At 39.5% G+C, this 18,898-nt stretch overlaps 1 protein-coding gene across 2 annotated transcripts in view; it reads right to left on the minus strand.

Moving 5' to 3' along the window:
* The window catches only part of PRTG (protogenin), a 134,399-nt gene extending 121,164 nt beyond the window's left edge, over positions 1 to 13,235 (minus strand). For both annotated transcript variants that reach the window (XM_086710750.1, XM_086710749.1), the window contains exons 1-2: positions 12,947 to 13,235; positions 10,467 to 10,769 (exon numbers count right to left, since the gene is read on the minus strand). In XM_086710750.1, coding sequence (XP_086566876.1) covers positions 10,467 to 10,769; positions 12,947 to 13,040 — 397 coding nt within the window. In that variant the 5' untranslated portion in view covers positions 13,041 to 13,235. The remainder of the gene's footprint in view (positions 1 to 10,466; positions 10,770 to 12,946) is intronic.
* Between the last annotated feature and the right edge of the window lie 5,663 nt (positions 13,236 to 18,898).

Below are 18,898 nucleotides of genomic sequence, written 5' to 3' on the forward strand. Positions count from 1 at the left end.
CTTCTAAAAGGACTGGAAGTCAATCTCACTGCACTGAGGTTACACACAGGAAAAGAAATTCCATGAAGCGTTACAGGACATTTTAAATAGAAACACATTAGTGATTTTATTTCAAAATTGCCTATTTACTACATCACCATCAACAACAAAACCTTATACAAATACAGTAGTAAAGGGTGAGTTGTGCATTGATAGTCATACTTTTCTTTTTTTGAGAGAGAGAGTGTGGTGTGTGAGCAGGGGAGAGGCAGAGAGAGAGGGGGGCAGAGGATCCACAACGGGCTCTGCACGACAGCAGTGAGCCCAATGGGGGAGCTCAAACTCAGGAACCAAGAGATCTTGATCTAAGCAGAAGTCAAATGCTCAAATGACTCAGCCGTTCGGGCACCCCAAGTCATACTTTATTTTTTTCAGTCATACTTAAAAAAAAAAAGTTTATTTATTTATTTTTGAGAGAAAGAGGATACACAAGCACAAAAGAGTGTGAGCAGGGGAGGGGCAGAGAGACAAGGGGAGAGAGAGTATCTCAAGCAGGCCCCATGCTGTCAACACAGAGCCAGATAGAGCTGGATCTCATGAACCACAAGATAAAGACCTGAGCCTAAACCAAGAGTTGAACACTTCACCAACTAAGCCATCCAGGCACCCCAAAGTCATACTTTCAAAATAAATATTAAGAAATTAAAGAAGTGTCTTTAATCTCAGGGTCAGTTCCATTACCATTCTCTTTTCTATATTCCGGACTAGATGAAATATATTTGAATATAGAAGGATACATTTCCACATAATACATAGGATAAAATTTTTTAAAAATGTTTACTTATTTTTGAGAGACAGAGCAAGAACAGGAGAGGGGAGAGAGAGAGAGGGAGACACATTATCCAAAGCAGGCTCCAGGCTCTGAGCTGTCAGCACAGAGCCCGACACAGGGCTCAAACCCATGATCCATGAGATCATGACCTGAGCCAAAGTCGGAACGCTTAACCAACTGAGCCACACAGGGGTCCCAGAAAATCTTTAACTTAAACACTGCAAATTCATGACTAGACTCTAAGCAAACCTGAGCTCTGGTCCCAGATCTAGCATCTGTACCCCTGGGCAAGGTACTCCTTCCAACTTCATAATCCTTATTGGCGAAATAGAAATTTCTATGACTACAAGTTTGATCTTAACTCATGTTGAAGGAACGCTAAATGATACCGCAAGACAAATTAGGGAGCAAGGACTTTCTACTGACTATAGGTTTCAGAAAATCTTATCTCTTCAAAATGCTCATGGCCAGTATCTTAACAAGTCTTTAAAAGTTTGGAAATCAGTAGAAAAATAATAATGTACTTTCTCTTGGTCTTTCATTCCATTTTTTAAAAATGTCATTCCCTTCTGAAAATTGTTTAACAGGGCAAAACTTCTGATTGTCAGCTTCTTTTTGTTCTGAGAAGAGTCAATTCTAGTATAAGAAATCAGTCACTTCTCTACTGACCAACTGTGGATTCACTTGTAATTTCTCAGTGTACCATTTCCTAAGCAGTAAAATTCTCTCCCTAAATATCATAGCTTCCAAGCAGACATCTGGTGGACTGAAAATTAAACTTAAATTTCACCAAGTTTCTCCTACTGGTATACTACCTTTCATATATTATCACAGATTTCTAAAAATGTGGCAAATCATCCAGGTAAAGATCCTTGCAGGTTTTGAAGAAATCGTATTCCATCACTGGGATAACTTTAATAATATTCTGGTGAAACTTTTTGGTAATCTTGCTGCTTTACTGAGGTTGATCCCTCAAGTAAAATTATGATGAAAGTATTACTAGGACAGCATGGAACATATAAAAATGAGCTTTATTTAACATACAAAACATATGTTAAGCATATGTTTCTTGAACACATAAAAAATGAGCTTTATTTTTAAAAACCAGTAAATATATTTAACTGTTAAAATTATTTTTAAAAAGTTGTCATCTCTCTTTTAAAAAGAAATACCAAAACAGCAATACCAACATCAAAGCATTTTTTTCTTATTATGTGTTCACTTTGAGGTCAATATTTTAATTGGAGTTACTTTAAATCCAATCAGAGGGACTCAAGCTAACTCAGTTTGAAGGCTGGGGGAAAAATTAAACCTTATCATTTTTAATAGGAATTGGTGGTGGGTGGGAGGAGGCAGCATAATCTATTTCTACTAAAACACTAATATACTAGCAAAGCTGTTAAGAGGAAACTAGCACTATTTTTTTAAAAACAGAGTCAATAAATATCAGAATACACTATTAATTGTTAGCAAAACCAGACACATTTGTGAAGTTACATCTTTCATATACTATGCCAACCTTCAAAGGGCCCAACTATTCTGAACTGCCCACTGCCAAAGTAACTTATTTTTCTATAAAATAAATACTTAAAAAATGTACTTAAAAATAGTACTATTAAAAATAGTACTTAAAAATAGTACTAATTCAAATGAATCAGTATTGGTTTAAGACTCCCCCCACCCACCAAAACAGATTCCCCTATGATTCATGGCAAGACTATGAATTCTTAAAAGTACTAAGTTAAATAATGGTCAAGCTGTTTTAATTTTCTCTCAATGACTTAAATCATTCTCTTACAACGTATGATTGGTCTCAGTCTTGTAAAAAATATAATTTATTGGCCATTTACTTAGAATTACAATAACCGAATTAAAAAAATAAGAGTACTGTGTTGCTCAACATCCATCCCCCCCTCCCTTTTTTTCCCCCAACTACCCAGTTTTACATATAGACAGGTAGGGATCAGAATGATTAAGTGGTTTGTCTACAGTCATATAAGTCACCAGCAATGGAGAAGAAATAAATGATTGGTTCTTTGGTCTTTTGTCCTTCTGCTTTTCCACCACTGCTCTGAGCAACTGAACTGAAAAATATAGCAGCAGGGGGACACTTGGGTGGGTAGTCAGTTAAGCATCTGACTCTTGATTTCAGCTCAGGTCATGATCTCACGGTTTGTGGGATTGAGCCCTGCGGCACACTCTGCACTGATAGCATGGAGCCTGCTTGGGATTTTCTCTCTCTCAAAAATAAGTACATAAATATTAAAAAAATAAATAAAAAAATAAAAATAAAGTTCATTTCAAATCTATAGCAGCATTAAGAATATTTACAAGTTATTGGCACCTGTCAACTTCATAGTTTCTTTATGAAATGACTACAAGAATAAGAAAACAAGAACTGAAGAACACCAAAATTCTATTTTGACATGAATATTATTTTCCTTAAACATAAGGGAATGTGCACTTTTCTCTTCTAACTTGAACTGATGATTTGTTCTACTCCAAGCACTTTTTTTGGAGTAGAACACACAAAGCTAATGTTCAGCCATCCTTGCTCAGCACTAGAGCCACTCATGAAAAGATTATGCTCCCTCCTTCATCCACCTCAATGGCCACTTGGGCAACCAGTGGCTACTGGCCCTACAGCTGACCAACTGCATACAGCAATATTAACTAGCATAAATAGCTAACCAAAACGAAAGCCAAACACAAAGAGTGATACTTTGAGAAAGATGCAGAGTATGAAATCCCCACCCACTGCTATTAAGTAATCTAAAACAAGTACTTCATAATAACCACTCAAAAATTGCCTGCAACTTTCTGTGTGCTAGTTAACATACTATTGTGTCTAATTATTTTCCCTTTACTTACCCTTGATTCCCTCTCAAGACACTACCATCTTTACATCATTATCTAGAGAAAGTTAAATTGTTTCTGCCCAAAGTCAGTCTCTGGTACTGTTGAGTCAGCTGAAAAGACTTCTGTTCACCATTCACTCAAAGAACCACCTACCACACAGCAAATGTTATTCTCTGGGCTGTTAACCTCATACAGTTTTACTTGTGTCCATGCAGATCATCACAAAGGATGTTTTTTTAATATTTACCACACATGGAGATTTACCGTATTTTTTCAACTACCATGCCCAGCACATCAAGAAAATAAAATGCACTGAATAAACAGGGTTCACTGCAATTTGCATTTACTCTTTGACTAGATATCCTCAAGAAAAGATCTAAATACTACAATCAAAATGAATGGACCTATAGAAGAGTGAAGTCTTAATAGCAGACTTAAATGTACCTTGTGTGAATAAGGAATGGAGAGACGACATCACTCACACTCAGACAAAAAATGACCCAAACACATTTTTCTTAATCAAGCTTCCTTCACAATACTTAAAAATAGTAACTACTTCTTCAATCAATAAATTTAGCGCTGTTAACACCCCAAAAAAGTAGATTATCAAGCATAAAACAGACACCATTAAAATAAGTAATGGCCCAGTATCACTTGGAAAGTTTTCCACCTCTGTCAGAAACATCAGTAGTTCTCAACCAGGGGTGGTTTTGCTTCCCACAACGCGTTTTTTGGTTTTCACAACTGGGAAGGGGTGCTGCTGGCATCTGGTACGCACAGACCAGGGATGCTGATGTACATCCTACATTGCGTAAGGCAGCTTCCGCAATGAAGAATTACCTAGCCTCAAATGTCAATCGCACCAAAGCTGAGAAACCCTGAGAAATGCAATCCACAGGAAATACAGTATCTTTTTTGTTGTTATTGTTTTTTAAGGTTGGTGGAGTGAAAGATCCATTTTGAGTAGTACCAAAAAGACCACAAAAAAATACAAAGGCCATTGTGGAGGATCACTCCAAAAGAATATGATTTAGAGAAAGGAGTCTATATAAAGCAGCATCATTAAACACACACACACAAAAACGATCACACTATTCTAAACTGGGATTTACTATCATTTCATAAAGTGAATCTTTAAAAGAAAATTTCCCTTCCATCAGTCCCTTAGAAATAAGCCCAGTGAGGATACAAGTTTGAAACCAGAACCCTGATAATGATTGTATTCTCCAATAGTCACTTGATTAATCCAATCACAAATGCTAAAGCAATACATACATACATATACATACACAAATACACACAAACATGCATAAAGGGCACCCTCCAGAAACTGAAAGAATAAACATTTTTAAGTCATGCCTTTTGCTCAGCCTATAAGAATTTTGCTTTTAAAGCTCATCAAAAGCAGTTTCTGAGAACCAAAGGTGAAAAAAAGAAAAAAAGGAATGTAAAAGTCAGGAAAGTATTTGTCAGATTAGTGTCTGAGACCTTTGTGAGGATGACACCTTTATTCTCTGCAATACATATCCCTGGAGCGATTCACTTGGCTACAGAATTACAGCCACTGAAGGTAAGTTAGTACATTTTTACCGTTTTTGCAACTGCTGGCTGTGAGACTGCTATGTGCAGACTATCATGTTAAGGCAACTGCCAATATTTATTGTTCAGTGATCACAACTGTGTCTTCTTCTTACTCTCTTATTTACCAAATTTAAATGATGATTTAAAAAAATGCTTTACTAAAGAGTCTGGACAATCAGAAGTATTAAAATAGTCTTGACTGAAACTGAAAACTTAAGCTGGGGTACAATTTTTAAGTTTTCTCTTAAAACATCTCCATAACCACAGCTGTTCTTAAAATTCAAGTATGATCCTCAACAAAATGTCCAACATTATTATTTTTCATATAAATAGAAAATGCCAATTTAGTATATGTGCTGCCAAAGTGAGCACAGAAAATGCCAATTTAAAAGCTGAAAGTAATCAATCCTAAGTGAGCAAATCTGCCTATGAGAGAGAAAAATCGCCTCTCAAAATTGTAGCTAGGAATATTAGGCTTTTCCAAAAAGTAACCTCAAATACATTTATTTATTAATTGAAATACTCGTTCAACCTAACACCTTGCTTAAAAGATTTGGTTGTTTTTTTGTGTTTTGTTTGTTTTTTTGTTGTTGTTCTTTGGTTTTTTGGTGTTCTTTTAAATTGCTTTGGACTCCATCAATAGGCCCAGCTGTTAAATTCAGGAGCAATGACAACAAATCCCTTGGCAAACAACAGCTGAGAGTGAGACCCTTTCTTTAGAATAATCAGAGATAGCTGACAAAAGAGGGCATACCAAATGCCCTTGCAAAATTCCATTAAGAGGCTGGACAGAAATAAAATAAACAAACTTATATACATCTTAAAGCAAATCATAATTATACCCCTTAATGGATCCTGCTTGGTTATAAAATTTTAAATCCAACAACTTTGAACAACAGTGAGAGAGTGTTACAGGTTTCTGAACATGAGAAATGATCCTCACTAATCAAGTGCAAAGTGGGAAAAACTGGTTCCATTACCCAGCGATTATCAGGTACCTGATAAACCTTTTAAGTAGACAGACTTAAAGAACTAAGTGTCATCGTATATAAGCCTGTAGAACTCTATGTGCTTTTCTCTGTTTGAAGTAATTTTAAGATGGTCAAATTTTAAGTTAAACATACACTTCTGAACTATCACCGCTTCTCTTTAAAGACCTCGGATCCCAGAAAGCATCATGTAAACCTTACCTACAGTGTTGGTAGATTGGTCTCTCTCAATACCTCAGTTCTGTCTTATTTTTCTGAACTCAAATGACCTTTACTTTTGCTACTACTCTTGAATTAGAGCTTGAAGTGAATTGCACACATGTAAGAGAAGCTCTACCCTTTACAGCACCTACAAATCTCAATAAAAAGGAACAATGTAGCAAAAAGCTTCATCTTGGGTTCCTGATCATTAATAAAATCCAAAATGTAGGCTAACACTCTCTCAGTGCTTATCTTTCTCTTTTCAACCACCCACCTTTTTTTTTTTTTTTAATGTGAATCATTAAATGTTCTCAATATGTCTGAACTCATTTCAACATCAACTTTGGGTTATAATTTATGTATTACTCTTCAAAACAGAAATCACACTCATAGAACAGTTTTTCATTAATCTAACAAGAACAACACCAAAAAACCTCTCAAGGTCATCTCCATTTAAATTGAAGTGATAAACATTTTATCCATGGAAAACAAACTACATCCTTTTAAAAGAAATCACTATTGCCATGTAAAGGTATAGAAACAGACCATCTTCCCCCTCCTCCACCCCAACTTTGTAGATGCCAAAACTAACCTCAAAATTTTGAAAAAAAAAACCATAAAGTTACAATACTATGGTCTTCCAGCTACAAATACTCACTTTAAAAATTTTCACCCATGTGAACAGTCCTGAAATACCTAAGAAATATAAACCAGCTTTATGTTCTCTTTCCCTCTATCCAAAGACTTCAATTTCCACCTTTTATGGAAAGGAAATAAACAACTAGCTTCCTGTTCAATCACTAGCTTACAGCCAGTCTTTTACACATCACAGAACACAACCCGCCTCCTCCTTTACTTCTCTCAAATGTCTCTTCTCTTATCTTCATTTAAACTTGTTGAAATATGAGACCAGTTTACAACACTAATGCTTTCCTATGAAATTTATCTTACTTTAATGTTAAGAATGCAAGAAACATCAAAATGCCCACAGATTATTTCTTACTACTAAAATATTTAAATTAAGTTATTTAGAGTGAAGATTTAGCACCCGTGAAAGTGAAAATTCGATTTGCCAAAAGCTAAAAACACTGAAATTTATAGGAAACCGCTTAATCCTCTGTTCTTGCTTTGCATACAACCAGAAAAAGGGCCTCCCACACATTCCCCTTTCTATTCTAATTTCATGAAAATGTAAAACAGCTAAAATGCCTATCCATAAAAAGGATTATCTTTTTTAAAAACCTAAATATTACTTTAACCCTATACTTTCCTTTAAAAATGGGATGCCTTAGAAAAACTAAGACAAATTCTTTTGTGCTTGGATGAACAACAGGAAAGCAAGCCTCCAGGCCTTTGGGGAGGAACCTTGTCCCTGCAGCCAGCTCTGATGTGCTTGGGAGATAAGGCTCCATAGTGACACTTAAGGAAAGGCCTGTTCACATTTGAATTTCTGCATTCCTCAAGAACAATTCATGGCAATAACTAACTTTGCAGAAGAGCTACATGAAAGCTTTGGCCAATGAATGAGGGTCATCTGCTCTTTATCACAAGGGTAAACCTCATCCTGGCCAGTTTCTAACCTTTTAACCCTGTGAATTCCTAATTTACACATGAATAATGGAATTCTTGCCTAGAGTGCAACTTTCAGCTTCTAGTTCCTAAGTTTAGAAACCAACACTTGATTGCCCGTGTGTTAAAAATCTAAACTTGTGCAGATTAAAGTTTTAGAGTTTCAGACGCTATATTATTACACTTCTGAGCCAAAAGATATGCTTTGCTGACAAATCTTTGATTAGAAAATAAAAAGAACACACTTGCACCCTGCTGCTATCAATAACTAGGAGAACTAGCTTAAAAAAAAAAAAAAAGCAAAACAGAATGTCCATTTAATGCCTATCCTCTTCCTGTTTAATATGTATAACGTCTTTACTCTGAACATAGGATAAAGTCATTTGAGCCCACATCATTGGACATTGCTTCTTAAATATCAAAACTAACTTTGTGAATTCAGAATCTCTAAGAAGTCTCAAATTTCTAAAGGGAAATCTAAAACCACTATGCATGCATTAATTTTAAATCTGTAATACTGAATGCAATGTCCTAGCAAAATACCTCCGCAGAGTTAAATAAAATGTGTGCCTATGAAGTGTGGTCCCTGTAACTGACTACAGTAGACATTTAACAGCAAAGCAAAGTTCTACATAGTTTCACTAGAAAGGTTTTTTTTCCCCTATTCATTATATGAAAACAACCTCACTACAACAGCTTTCAAAATGATTCACATCTAATATTTATTATCCATTATTTTTTACAAAGTTACAAAAATCAAAAGATGCTCAAAAAGCCAGCACTAAATTTGTTTCACTGTTAATAACACTCACTATGCTATTCAGACTTCAAAGCTGTGTGTGTGTTCAAGGTACTTCTCGGTGCCCTAGAATTTTTTTTTTTGTCAGGCTTCTAAGGAGGTCCTGGAAATAGTGTGTGGTCATGATAAATGCATCATCCTTTCAAGGCCCATCTGCCTCCCTCCACCTTTCTATCCTGTTCCTCTCCTCTCCAGGAAAGAAATACAAGCTACAGCTCCTGGGGATGAAACATTTTCCACAACACTGAAAAGGTGAAAAATTTACAACTCAATAGAACAATTTTATGTTACACAAAAATTAAATCAACCAAACATAAGCATAAAAAGCACATTGTCCTGAAAACAGCACAGTACAGAAAAAAACATCACTCAACAACAAAATGATTACTGGCCACTGATTATGGAAAACAAAAGAGAAAGTTTATCAGAAATTCTGAGCTTTTTGCTACTCTGGGGAGGGGCTAAAATTAAAAACTCTTCTACTTTTCTGACATATTTCAATATAAACATACTTGCTTGCAACTTATTTTCTACAGTTAATCATTATTGCACAAGTAAAATAAATACTAATACAACGGTAGCATATACATTGCCATACACTATTATGGCATAGTGAGTCACCTAGAAAACCCCTGCCAATACCTCCCTAAATTTCAACTGTGTAGGCCCTGAAGAAACTAGTTCCTTAAGTTTTTATCTTAAGAGCTCCCTCTTCCTATTGTTCATCCTGTAAATGATCAATTTGTTGGTGTAGCACAAAAATCTATCTTTTGTGGATCAACAAAAGAATGTAGCTAGGATGCCTGTAAAAACTGTTTTTAAGATACAGTTGTTATTTTAAGATTTACACTGCCTATTGTCATTTTGAGTGTTGCATGTTAGATCCCCTGAGAAGGTGGAAAGCCTCAGTGGGAACAAGGAGATCCCCGTCTATCCTACGCCCATCTTTACACCCAACATATCAGGTCAGACACCAACCACTGGATCACTTGGACAAATGGCTGATCTGATGGGGCTGTTCATACAAAGGAAATCATTAGACAGCAAACTTTATGACAACTGGAATAAAGGGGGCAAGATCTGGTTTAAATCCATTAAGCATAATATGGAAATGGCCTTAACCTCTTTCTTTCCCAGCAGAAAAAGACTAGGAATACTTCAAAGGCTTGAACATTACTGGCCAATGCCCTCTCTACAATTAAAAAGCAACATGAGTGATCTTAAAGCACTCGGAGAAATGGAAGGTTGGGCTTTAAGAAAGATTTAGCACTCAAGGGCCATCTACGAAGCAGGAAGATTTGCTTGTGATTTTTAAATTTTAACTATTAATTTACGAAAGATGAGATTTTAGAACTTTTGCTGTTTTAGCCAAACTTTTACAACCAACTCTTCCCATAATGTCAAACACTTAAATTTATATAAAGCCACTTCTACAGACTTAGGTGTTCTAAACCTAACCTGACTTTTGTTCTTAATCACTCATCCAAATTTATTTATTTTTTCTCAAATTTTTCTGCATGCTTTAGTTAGCATCAACTACTACTCCAGGTAATTGTTAATGTTTGTGTGATTTTCAGGGTTAGCACATAGTGTATCAAAAATATCATCAAAATGTAGCCATGAAAAGTGTCAAACAACGAAGAATTTAAATACTTACTTGACAACGTAAGATGTGCTTTTTGACTAAGAATGGCTCCATATTTGTTCACTGCCAAGCACTGATAAAATCCTTCATCAGACTGCTCTCCTCGCTTGCCTTCCACTTCACTGATGTATAACGAGCCGTTAGACAGGACCTGGATCCGTTTATTTTCAGACACTTTTGCTCCATTTTTCAACCATGTGACCTTAATGGGAACTTCTCCATGAGCCTGGCAATCTAAAACGACTGGGTCCTTTCTTGTGACAGTTACATCCTGTGGTTCTTTTATAAAAAACAGTTCACTAAAGCACCACACTCCTATAAGGAAAAAGGGGGGGGGGCATATCCAGAATTATAGGTATAAAATCATTTCTTAACACACAATGGTAACACACGTATGCAGGGTGTAACATGACAAAGTTTAACAAACCACATTAGTTACCTTATAAATACCTTAATAAACCAATCTAAGCTTCAGCAAACCTTTTCGACAAATCAGAAAATCACCTTTTACATCCACTCTAAAAGCATAGGGAAGATTTCATGATCTTCTCTGCCTTGTAAGAATCGTGTTCTCAAGTTCCTTGCTAGAGTATCAAAATCATCAGGAAAGCACAAGCGGTTTGCTACTTTTACAAGCTTGTCAAAAAGATCTTGAACAGAGTAAGTCGTAAAAGTCTAATTTTACAAGAAATCATTAGCAAAACTCCAACTCTGTGAACAAGCAAGTTTATTTCCTTGTCCCTTGAAGTGTTTTGGACCCCTTGGCACCTACTCCTTTGGGAAGTACGTTTATCTTTTGTGACAAATTACAAGTTTGCATCTTTGTATCTGTCCTTTTACAGCAAAGACTCTATCTCCTCTCCTTGAAAGAGAACCACTTACTTACTATCTGCAGAGTAAGGTAGGTATTTAATGGACGGTCAACTTTGAAATATTGGTAACTCTTGGTGATTGTACTCAGGGGGTGATCGGATTAGAAAACTTTTATTTCTTTTTATTCTTTCTTTCTTTCTAGAACCACCAACTGCTGGAAAAAAGTGCGTGACTAATTGGTCCTAACAGTCTAACAGGGATAGGAGATTGCTTAATCAACCAATACACATTTTTATGAGAAGAGGAAAGGCTTCATCCTAAGCATACACACTGTCCCTGCCAGAAGGCATGCAATGACCACCTAATACCCTGTCACCTCTTGAATTCGGTGCAAAGGCCAGCTAAAGTCTGGCATATCGCTTGGGGAGTGTTAGGAGTTTTGGGACATTCAATCTTCCTTCTGATGTTCTGAATCCATGATTACAAATTCCCGGGATTGATCTGTTTCTCATCAAGGCAGGTCCTCGGGAAACTTACACACTAGTCACGCTCCCACTCTACGGCTGCGGACCTCTAACGTATGCCTGGGATTACTCGAGCAACCCTAACAGCCCGGCGCTTCGAGGACCGCTCCGGAAGGCGCCCATTGTGTTTCCGAGTCACATCTGACTTTGATCCTTTTTTCGTGTTAACAAAAACTAATTCGTCCAGAGAAGAGGAAAGTCGGGGGGTTTGTAACCTGTACCCGTTCTCCTGAACATCTCTCCTCCCCGTCTCCTGCAACCACCACATCCACTTTACATTTTTATCTCTTTGAGGGTAAACCAACACAGACACAAACGAGAAAAATTAGTTCATCCAAGTTTGCACAAGGCTAACCTGGAGTTTGGAGGAATCTTCACGTTCGTACACACTTCAGGCCCTGCCCCAAAACACCTGGCTACAAGGGGTGGGGTGTGTGTGTGTATGTGTGTGTCGGGGGGGGGGGGGGACTCTTTAAATACCTTCCTCCCCTCCAGAGCAGAAATCAGCCACGCACCTTCCAACCCTCTTGTCTTTCCAATTCCACCCCTCCTGTCTCCTCCTCTGTTGATCTGGATCCTGGAAAATGGGGGCACTCGGGGCGCTGACCTGGACGCTGAGTTCACCCATTTTTTCCCCTAGCCCTAAAACGTGGAGGAAACCCCACTGCAAAAAGGGGAAGCCGCGAGAAACCGCCGCGCCCCCTGCGTGGCAAGGCTGCCACTAAGGAAACAATATAAATAAAGCCACGTGCGCCGCGGCCCGGGCGGGCGGCGCGGAACTGCGGCTGGTAGCGGACGCTGGGACGCGGCCGGAGCCCGGACAATGGCGCGAGGAGAAAGGGGGATGAGTGGACAGCGGGCGCCACGGCCCTGCAGCCTGCGGCTCAGGGAGCGCTGCGAGGAGGGGCGTGTGCCAGGAGAGTCGCCCACAGCTCTGCCCGCGCGCCCCCGCAGCGCCCGCGAGCCGCTCGCGCCTCCAACAGGGGCTCCCGACTGGCTGCAGGGAGCGGGCAGGATCCGGTGGTCAGCGCACCGCGGAGGACCCCGCCGCTCCCCCAACACCCCCCACCCCCCGCCCCGGTTTCCTCTTTCCCCAGCCCACTCGCGCCTGCTCCAACCCCACAGGGGCAGACACGCAAAAGAAAGCGCTCCCACCTGGACCGGAGCCGAGGAGCAGCAGGAGCAGGAGCGCGCGGAGCAGCATCCCTGGCGGTCGCAGCCCGGCGAGGGGTCGCAGAGAAGGCGCCATTCAGCTGGGCTGCGCGGGCATGCTCCCCGGCCGCCCTGCAGCCGCTGTCCTCCTGCCGGCCCCCGCCTCCGGGCTCTCCCCGCGCCGCGGCTGGACGCGCGCAGCCTGGCTTCCCGCTCGGGGTCCGGTGTGGCGTGGCACTGCGCGGCCGGCGGCGGGTGTCTGTGGTCTCGGCGAGGCCGGCGCACGGACACCCGCTCGCGGGAGGCGGGGGGGGGGACCCGAGAGTCCGGCCTGGGGGCGGGACCCGAGAGTCCGGCCTGGGGGCGGAGTGAGGCGGCGGCTGGAGGGGGCGGGGGCGGCGGAGTGGACAGCGCCGCCGCTGCCGGCCTGGGACTACTTTCTACATCTGGCCCCTGGTCTGGGGACCGCGAGGTCGGTGCGGCCGGCGGATGGAGACGGCAGGAGGGGGTCAGTGGCGGCCCTGTCGCTGCCCCGTGGGGAGGGGGCGGGCCCCACCGGACAATGCACCTGGGGGTCAAGCCCCGGCTGAGGGTCTCCGGCCGCGGCCCCGCCCCCCTGCCTGCCCGCCACCGTCGAAGACAGAGCCACAAAGGCCAAGCCTCGAGGTCCGGCCATCCCCCGGGGCCCCTCTCCCGCCCGCTTGTTTAGGATTGGGGGAAAGAGGAGGCGGGTGGGGGGAGGGATGGTGTTGAGAGACGTGGAAAGGCCGGAGACTTTTCCCCTGATGGCCCCCTGCCCATCCCCCTCCTTCCCTCACACGCCGAGGCCCTGTGGAGGGAAAACTGACTATTCCCACTTCGGGGATTTGTTAGCTCAACTGGAGGCATCTCCGGGTGCTAAACCCCATTTGGGGATGGCTTTTACCCTCCCTGCCCCCATCAGATGCAGCACTGGCTTAAAACATCTCCGAAGAGTACCCTGAAATGAATAATTAACCTTTTAGGGAGACGTTTTACTATCTGTATCTCAAGTTAGTCAAGTCCTTTAATTCGTGAGAACGGTGAATACAAAAGGCCTGTCCTAAAAGTTGAGGCGAGATCAAGAGATTTCTAGATTCTCTGGGCTTGCCTTGGGGGACTAGGCTTTCCATAGACTACCTGGTTAGAAGTTAAACTGACCAGGAAAGACACAAATATTATTAATGTGTTCACATCTCTTAGAATTAAGGATAACAAGAGGAGTTAAAAGGTACATTTAAAAATGTAATCAGGTTGCTAAACATATGTGGATCATAGAGAGCATTTCCATGTGGATTAGCACTTGCTAATCCAAAATTAAATCTGTGGCACATGATGAGGGCACAGGCTAAAAGCTAACCTTAATGAAATCTGCAGACAGAAATCTAGCTTTTGTCACTAAGACACCAACACACTGCCTATAGCATGTTCCCCAAATCCTCCTTATGAAAAAAAGGGGGCGGGGGAGGATCAACAGTTTTAGAACATCTGCTGGGAGGGCAGCACTACCTTCCCCGGAAGCTTTCTATAATAAGGATCAGCCTGTTTAACAATTTTTAACCCCTGTAAAACAGTAATACCCTTGACTATACTGCCTGCAAAACCTAACTAATAATTTAGATGAATTTAGAACTATTTCTAAGCATCAGAGTAAAGGTTCATGGAAAGGGAAAAGTGTTTAGAGGTAATAAAACGAAATACTTGCAAGGATGTTTTAAATATCTGAAATTTACACAAATTTACATGATACCTTAACTGTGTGTGGCTAAATTGTCTAATTGTATGACATTCTTCCTCTTGACTCCCCCTTCTCCCAGTTTCCTTTCAATTGACCCCAAGTGCTCATATTTCCTGCATAAGAATTGCTAATAAGATGCTTTTATACTCTCTTTCTTGACTAAATCAGAAGTATAAAGGCTGGGGTGGGGAGAGATAAGCTAAAAAGCAGGGGGAGAACTTTTTTTTTAAAAAAACTGCCACTTTGCCTTCCTTTTAACATTTTAATTGATCATAGAGGCCTTTGATTCTTATAGGATGGCTTTGCACCTTGAGTTGCATTGGAGAAGAACATAGCATTGCATCCAATATGAAATAAAATATGTGATATGTGTAACACACACACACACACAATGTAATGAGATTGAACAACCCTATGGAACTTTTCTGATATATTTACTGTCCCGTGTTAGGTGGTAATAAACTTACTCTGATGATGTAATTATAGTATATTATGTAAAATTTGCAGAATACCCAAGGTCACTCATTAGTTAGTTGTAGCTGGGAGTCAGAATTCATGTGCTTTGATTTGTTTGTTGCCCTTTCTACTATATAATCCTTTCTGCCTTTAAACTTTTTTTTTCTTTTTCTTTTCTTCCTACTTTTTTTTTTTTGTTTGTTTTTTAACACCTATTTCTGTTGGCTTCAGAATTTATAGCATAATTCTTTAAATAACACAGTACATGTCTTCTCAGACAGGTACATTTTCCTTCCTGTATAACACTTGTCTTATATCACGTACCAGGCTGCATATACTACTTAAGGGCTTCTTACAGAGTTCTCGAGTGCTCCACATATTCCAGCACAGTACCTTGCATTGATGAAAAACATGCTTTTTGCTGTCTCACAGACTAGAGTTCAAATTTCAGCATTACATAGACAAGTCATTTATTGTTTCAGATTTCATCTATTTAAGGGAAATAAGTATAATACCAATGGGCTGCTGTGATATAATCCATGGAAAGTAACTGTGCATAGCTACAAAAATGATTGTAATTATTATTTAGTAAGTAAATATTCCCACTAGTGATTAATCTTTGTCCTTTCAAAGTGGGCTTAATTTTTGAATATTCAAGTTTTTAAGAGTCAAATCTGATTAATTTGTTTGGTGATTATACTGATGGCGACTCCAGTGACTTCCTTCAAAAGTTCCTAAATTTGTCCCGAAAGAGATAGGAAGTGCCTTGGTATTTAATCTCCCAAAGTTTCCTGCTTGAAGGATAAATCTCGTTGAGATAAACAACTACCTTTTGCTCTCACATTCTGAAACAAGAACAATTATTTTCAGGCTGAAAAGAGTAGAGCCAAATATTTGAGAACTGAAACATGAGGGTAAGTCAAAAAAAAAAAAAAAAAAAAAAGGATTGGTGTTTCATTAAGTAAATTCAAGTCAGCTGGCCCAACTTTGGTGGTGGGGAGAGGGGGGAATCACATAACTTTGCCCATCAAATTATGGAGTTATACCAAATGATCTTTAAACCCTCTGATGTCTGCATATTTTCTGATTCCATGAAATCCTAGGACCATTTATGTATGTTTATGAAGCATAGAGAATGAGAAAAGACAGCAAAAGTCTATAGTTGTTCAACTTTTAACAAATATTTATTAAGCTCCTACTATGTTGATTAGAAGACCAGGCCTGGGATAATGATCACATGCTATGATTGTCTCATGATTTTAGAAATCACTCAGTGCTGATGAGCTTAATTTTTGCCATTAGAAACATTCTGAAATGGACTATTTTATTATTTTTAATGTTTATTTTTGAGAGAGAAAAAGAGAGTGTGAGTGGGGGAGGAGCTGAGAGAGGGAGACACAGAATCCGAAGCAGGCTCCAGTCTCCAAGCTGTCATCAGTCGGCACAGAACCCGACACAGGGCCGGAACCCACGAACCGCGAGATCATGACCTTAGCCAAAGTTGGACGCTTAAGTGACTGAGCCACCCAGGTACCCCATGAAATGGACTATGTTAAGAGAGAGTGGTAACTATTTGTGGAATTATAAAATGGTATAGCTGCTATGGAAAATGGTATTGAGTTTCCTTAAAAAATTAAAAATAGAACTTATAATATGATCCAGGAATCCTACTTTCAGGGGTGTATCAAAAGAATTGAAAATAGGATCTTGAGGAATTATTTGCACACCCACATTCACTGCAGCGTTATTCACAATAGCCAAGCTGTGGCGGCAACCAAAATGTGCATCAACAGATAAATGGAAAAAGAAAATGTGGTACATACATATATATGTGATGGAATATTTTTCAGCCCTAAAAAAGAAGTCCTGTCATATGCTACAACATGGATGAACCCTGAAGACATTATGCTAGGTGAAATAAGCCAATCATGAAAAGACAAATAATGCATGATTCCACTAATATGAGGTATATAAAATAACCAAACGGGGGTGTCTGGCTGGCTTAGTTAGTGGAGCATGTGAGGCTTGATCTCAGGGTCATGAGTTTGAACCCCACATTGAGTATAGAGATTCCTAAAAGTAAATTAAAAAAAAAAACTGTAAAGTAATCAAACTCATAGAAACAGAAAGAGGAATGATGGTTGCCAGGGGCTAGAGGAGGAGGAAATGGAGTTGTGGTTCAATAGGCATGAAGTTTCAGTTACATAAGATAAAAATGTTCTAGAGATCTGTTATACATATAGTTAACAGTATTTTACTTCTCACTTAAAATTGTTAAGAATAAATTTATATTATGTGGGGGTATTTTTACGACAATAAAAAAATGAGGGTTGTAAATGCGTAAGGGAGGCAGTGGTGGTGACAAGGCAGAAGCCCACATTTGCTAAGAATACATATATCAAGGTAGGTCAAGAAAAAAGGAAAAGTAAAACACATCTTGATTTCAACAAGATATCTGAGCACCCATATCTCATGATATTGGAAAAATACTAGTTGGATATTAAAAGGGATTATGCAAAATCACATTTGTTTGAAGATCTACTCATTCCTACTCAAGGGCTCCATGTTGTCAGCTTTCTCCCAGAAATCTTTTAAAATCTGTCCCCACTCAATATCTCCTGTTACTGGCCATGTTTTAGCTCTCAGTACCTCTCACCTGAGCCATTGCAGTAGAATGGGCTCTCAAAAGACTTCTCCTAACTCTTCCAATCTTTCCATGTTCCAATTAATTTGTATGGTGACTACCAGGTTAACTTGCCTGTGATCAAGTTTTTCTTCTGATCAAAAAACTTTCACTGCCCCCTCATTGCCTGTAAAAACCACAGTGTTCATTAAATAACAAATGCCTTAATCCTAATGGCCCCCTGATCTGGCCTCAGCCTACCATTACAACTTTAGAGCCAATCTTTTCTTAAATGTATTCAACATTCAGGCCAAAGTGAAACTTCTGATGATTACCTAATAGCACTTGAGTTGCCCTGACTATGAGCCTTTGCAGAACCTCTTCCCTGAACCTAGAGTACTTTCTTTACCCTCACCCCCATCTTGTATTGAGAGCCTTCTAAATTTTATCTATATTTTCAGGCACAGCACAGATGTTATTTTGTCTTAAACCTTATGGTATTTTTGTGGCATGTCACTAATAAATACTTAATCACTAACATTTTGAGGGCACAAATTATATCTGATTCATCTTTGTGTTCCTTAAAGTGAGAAAGACACTGACTTGCAGTTAAGAGGAACTGAATAGATATTTGTGCACTGAAGAAATAATACATTACTATACTGAAATATTAATTAAATAGATGGAAAGCAATTGAAAGAAAGTTCTTGGAGAGACTAGTGTAAAGTCCAGTATTTGGAAATGAACTTTTCTAGTCTACATTTACTATCATTGGCTTGGATTAAAATACAGAGGACATATTTATGTGAATCTGTATGTAAAACAATGCATAACCAATAAGTTGCTTGATAGAATGAAAAGTTTTCTATACTTCATAGTTGTCTCACATGGAAACTAAGAAAAGAGGTCCTGGGGGACTCTTTGGTGAAGATTTGTTGCTAGTTATTAGTTACTGGAGCAGAAGAGTGGAAACAGGAGCCAGGAGTAACTCATAAGGCACCAGCACTGAAGTGGTCATTCCAGGGCAGGAAAGGGGAGGTGATCAAGGGTTTGTGACAAAAGAGAGCACAAGACATTTAGAACTGAATCCAAGAGCACTGGACATCCCCTTGGATATATA

This window comes from Puma concolor, chromosome B3 (assembly GCF_028749965.1).
Source record: "Puma concolor isolate L17-30 chromosome B3, mPumCon1.1.hap2, whole genome shotgun sequence".
Taxonomy (NCBI): domain Eukaryota; kingdom Metazoa; phylum Chordata; class Mammalia; order Carnivora; family Felidae; genus Puma; species Puma concolor.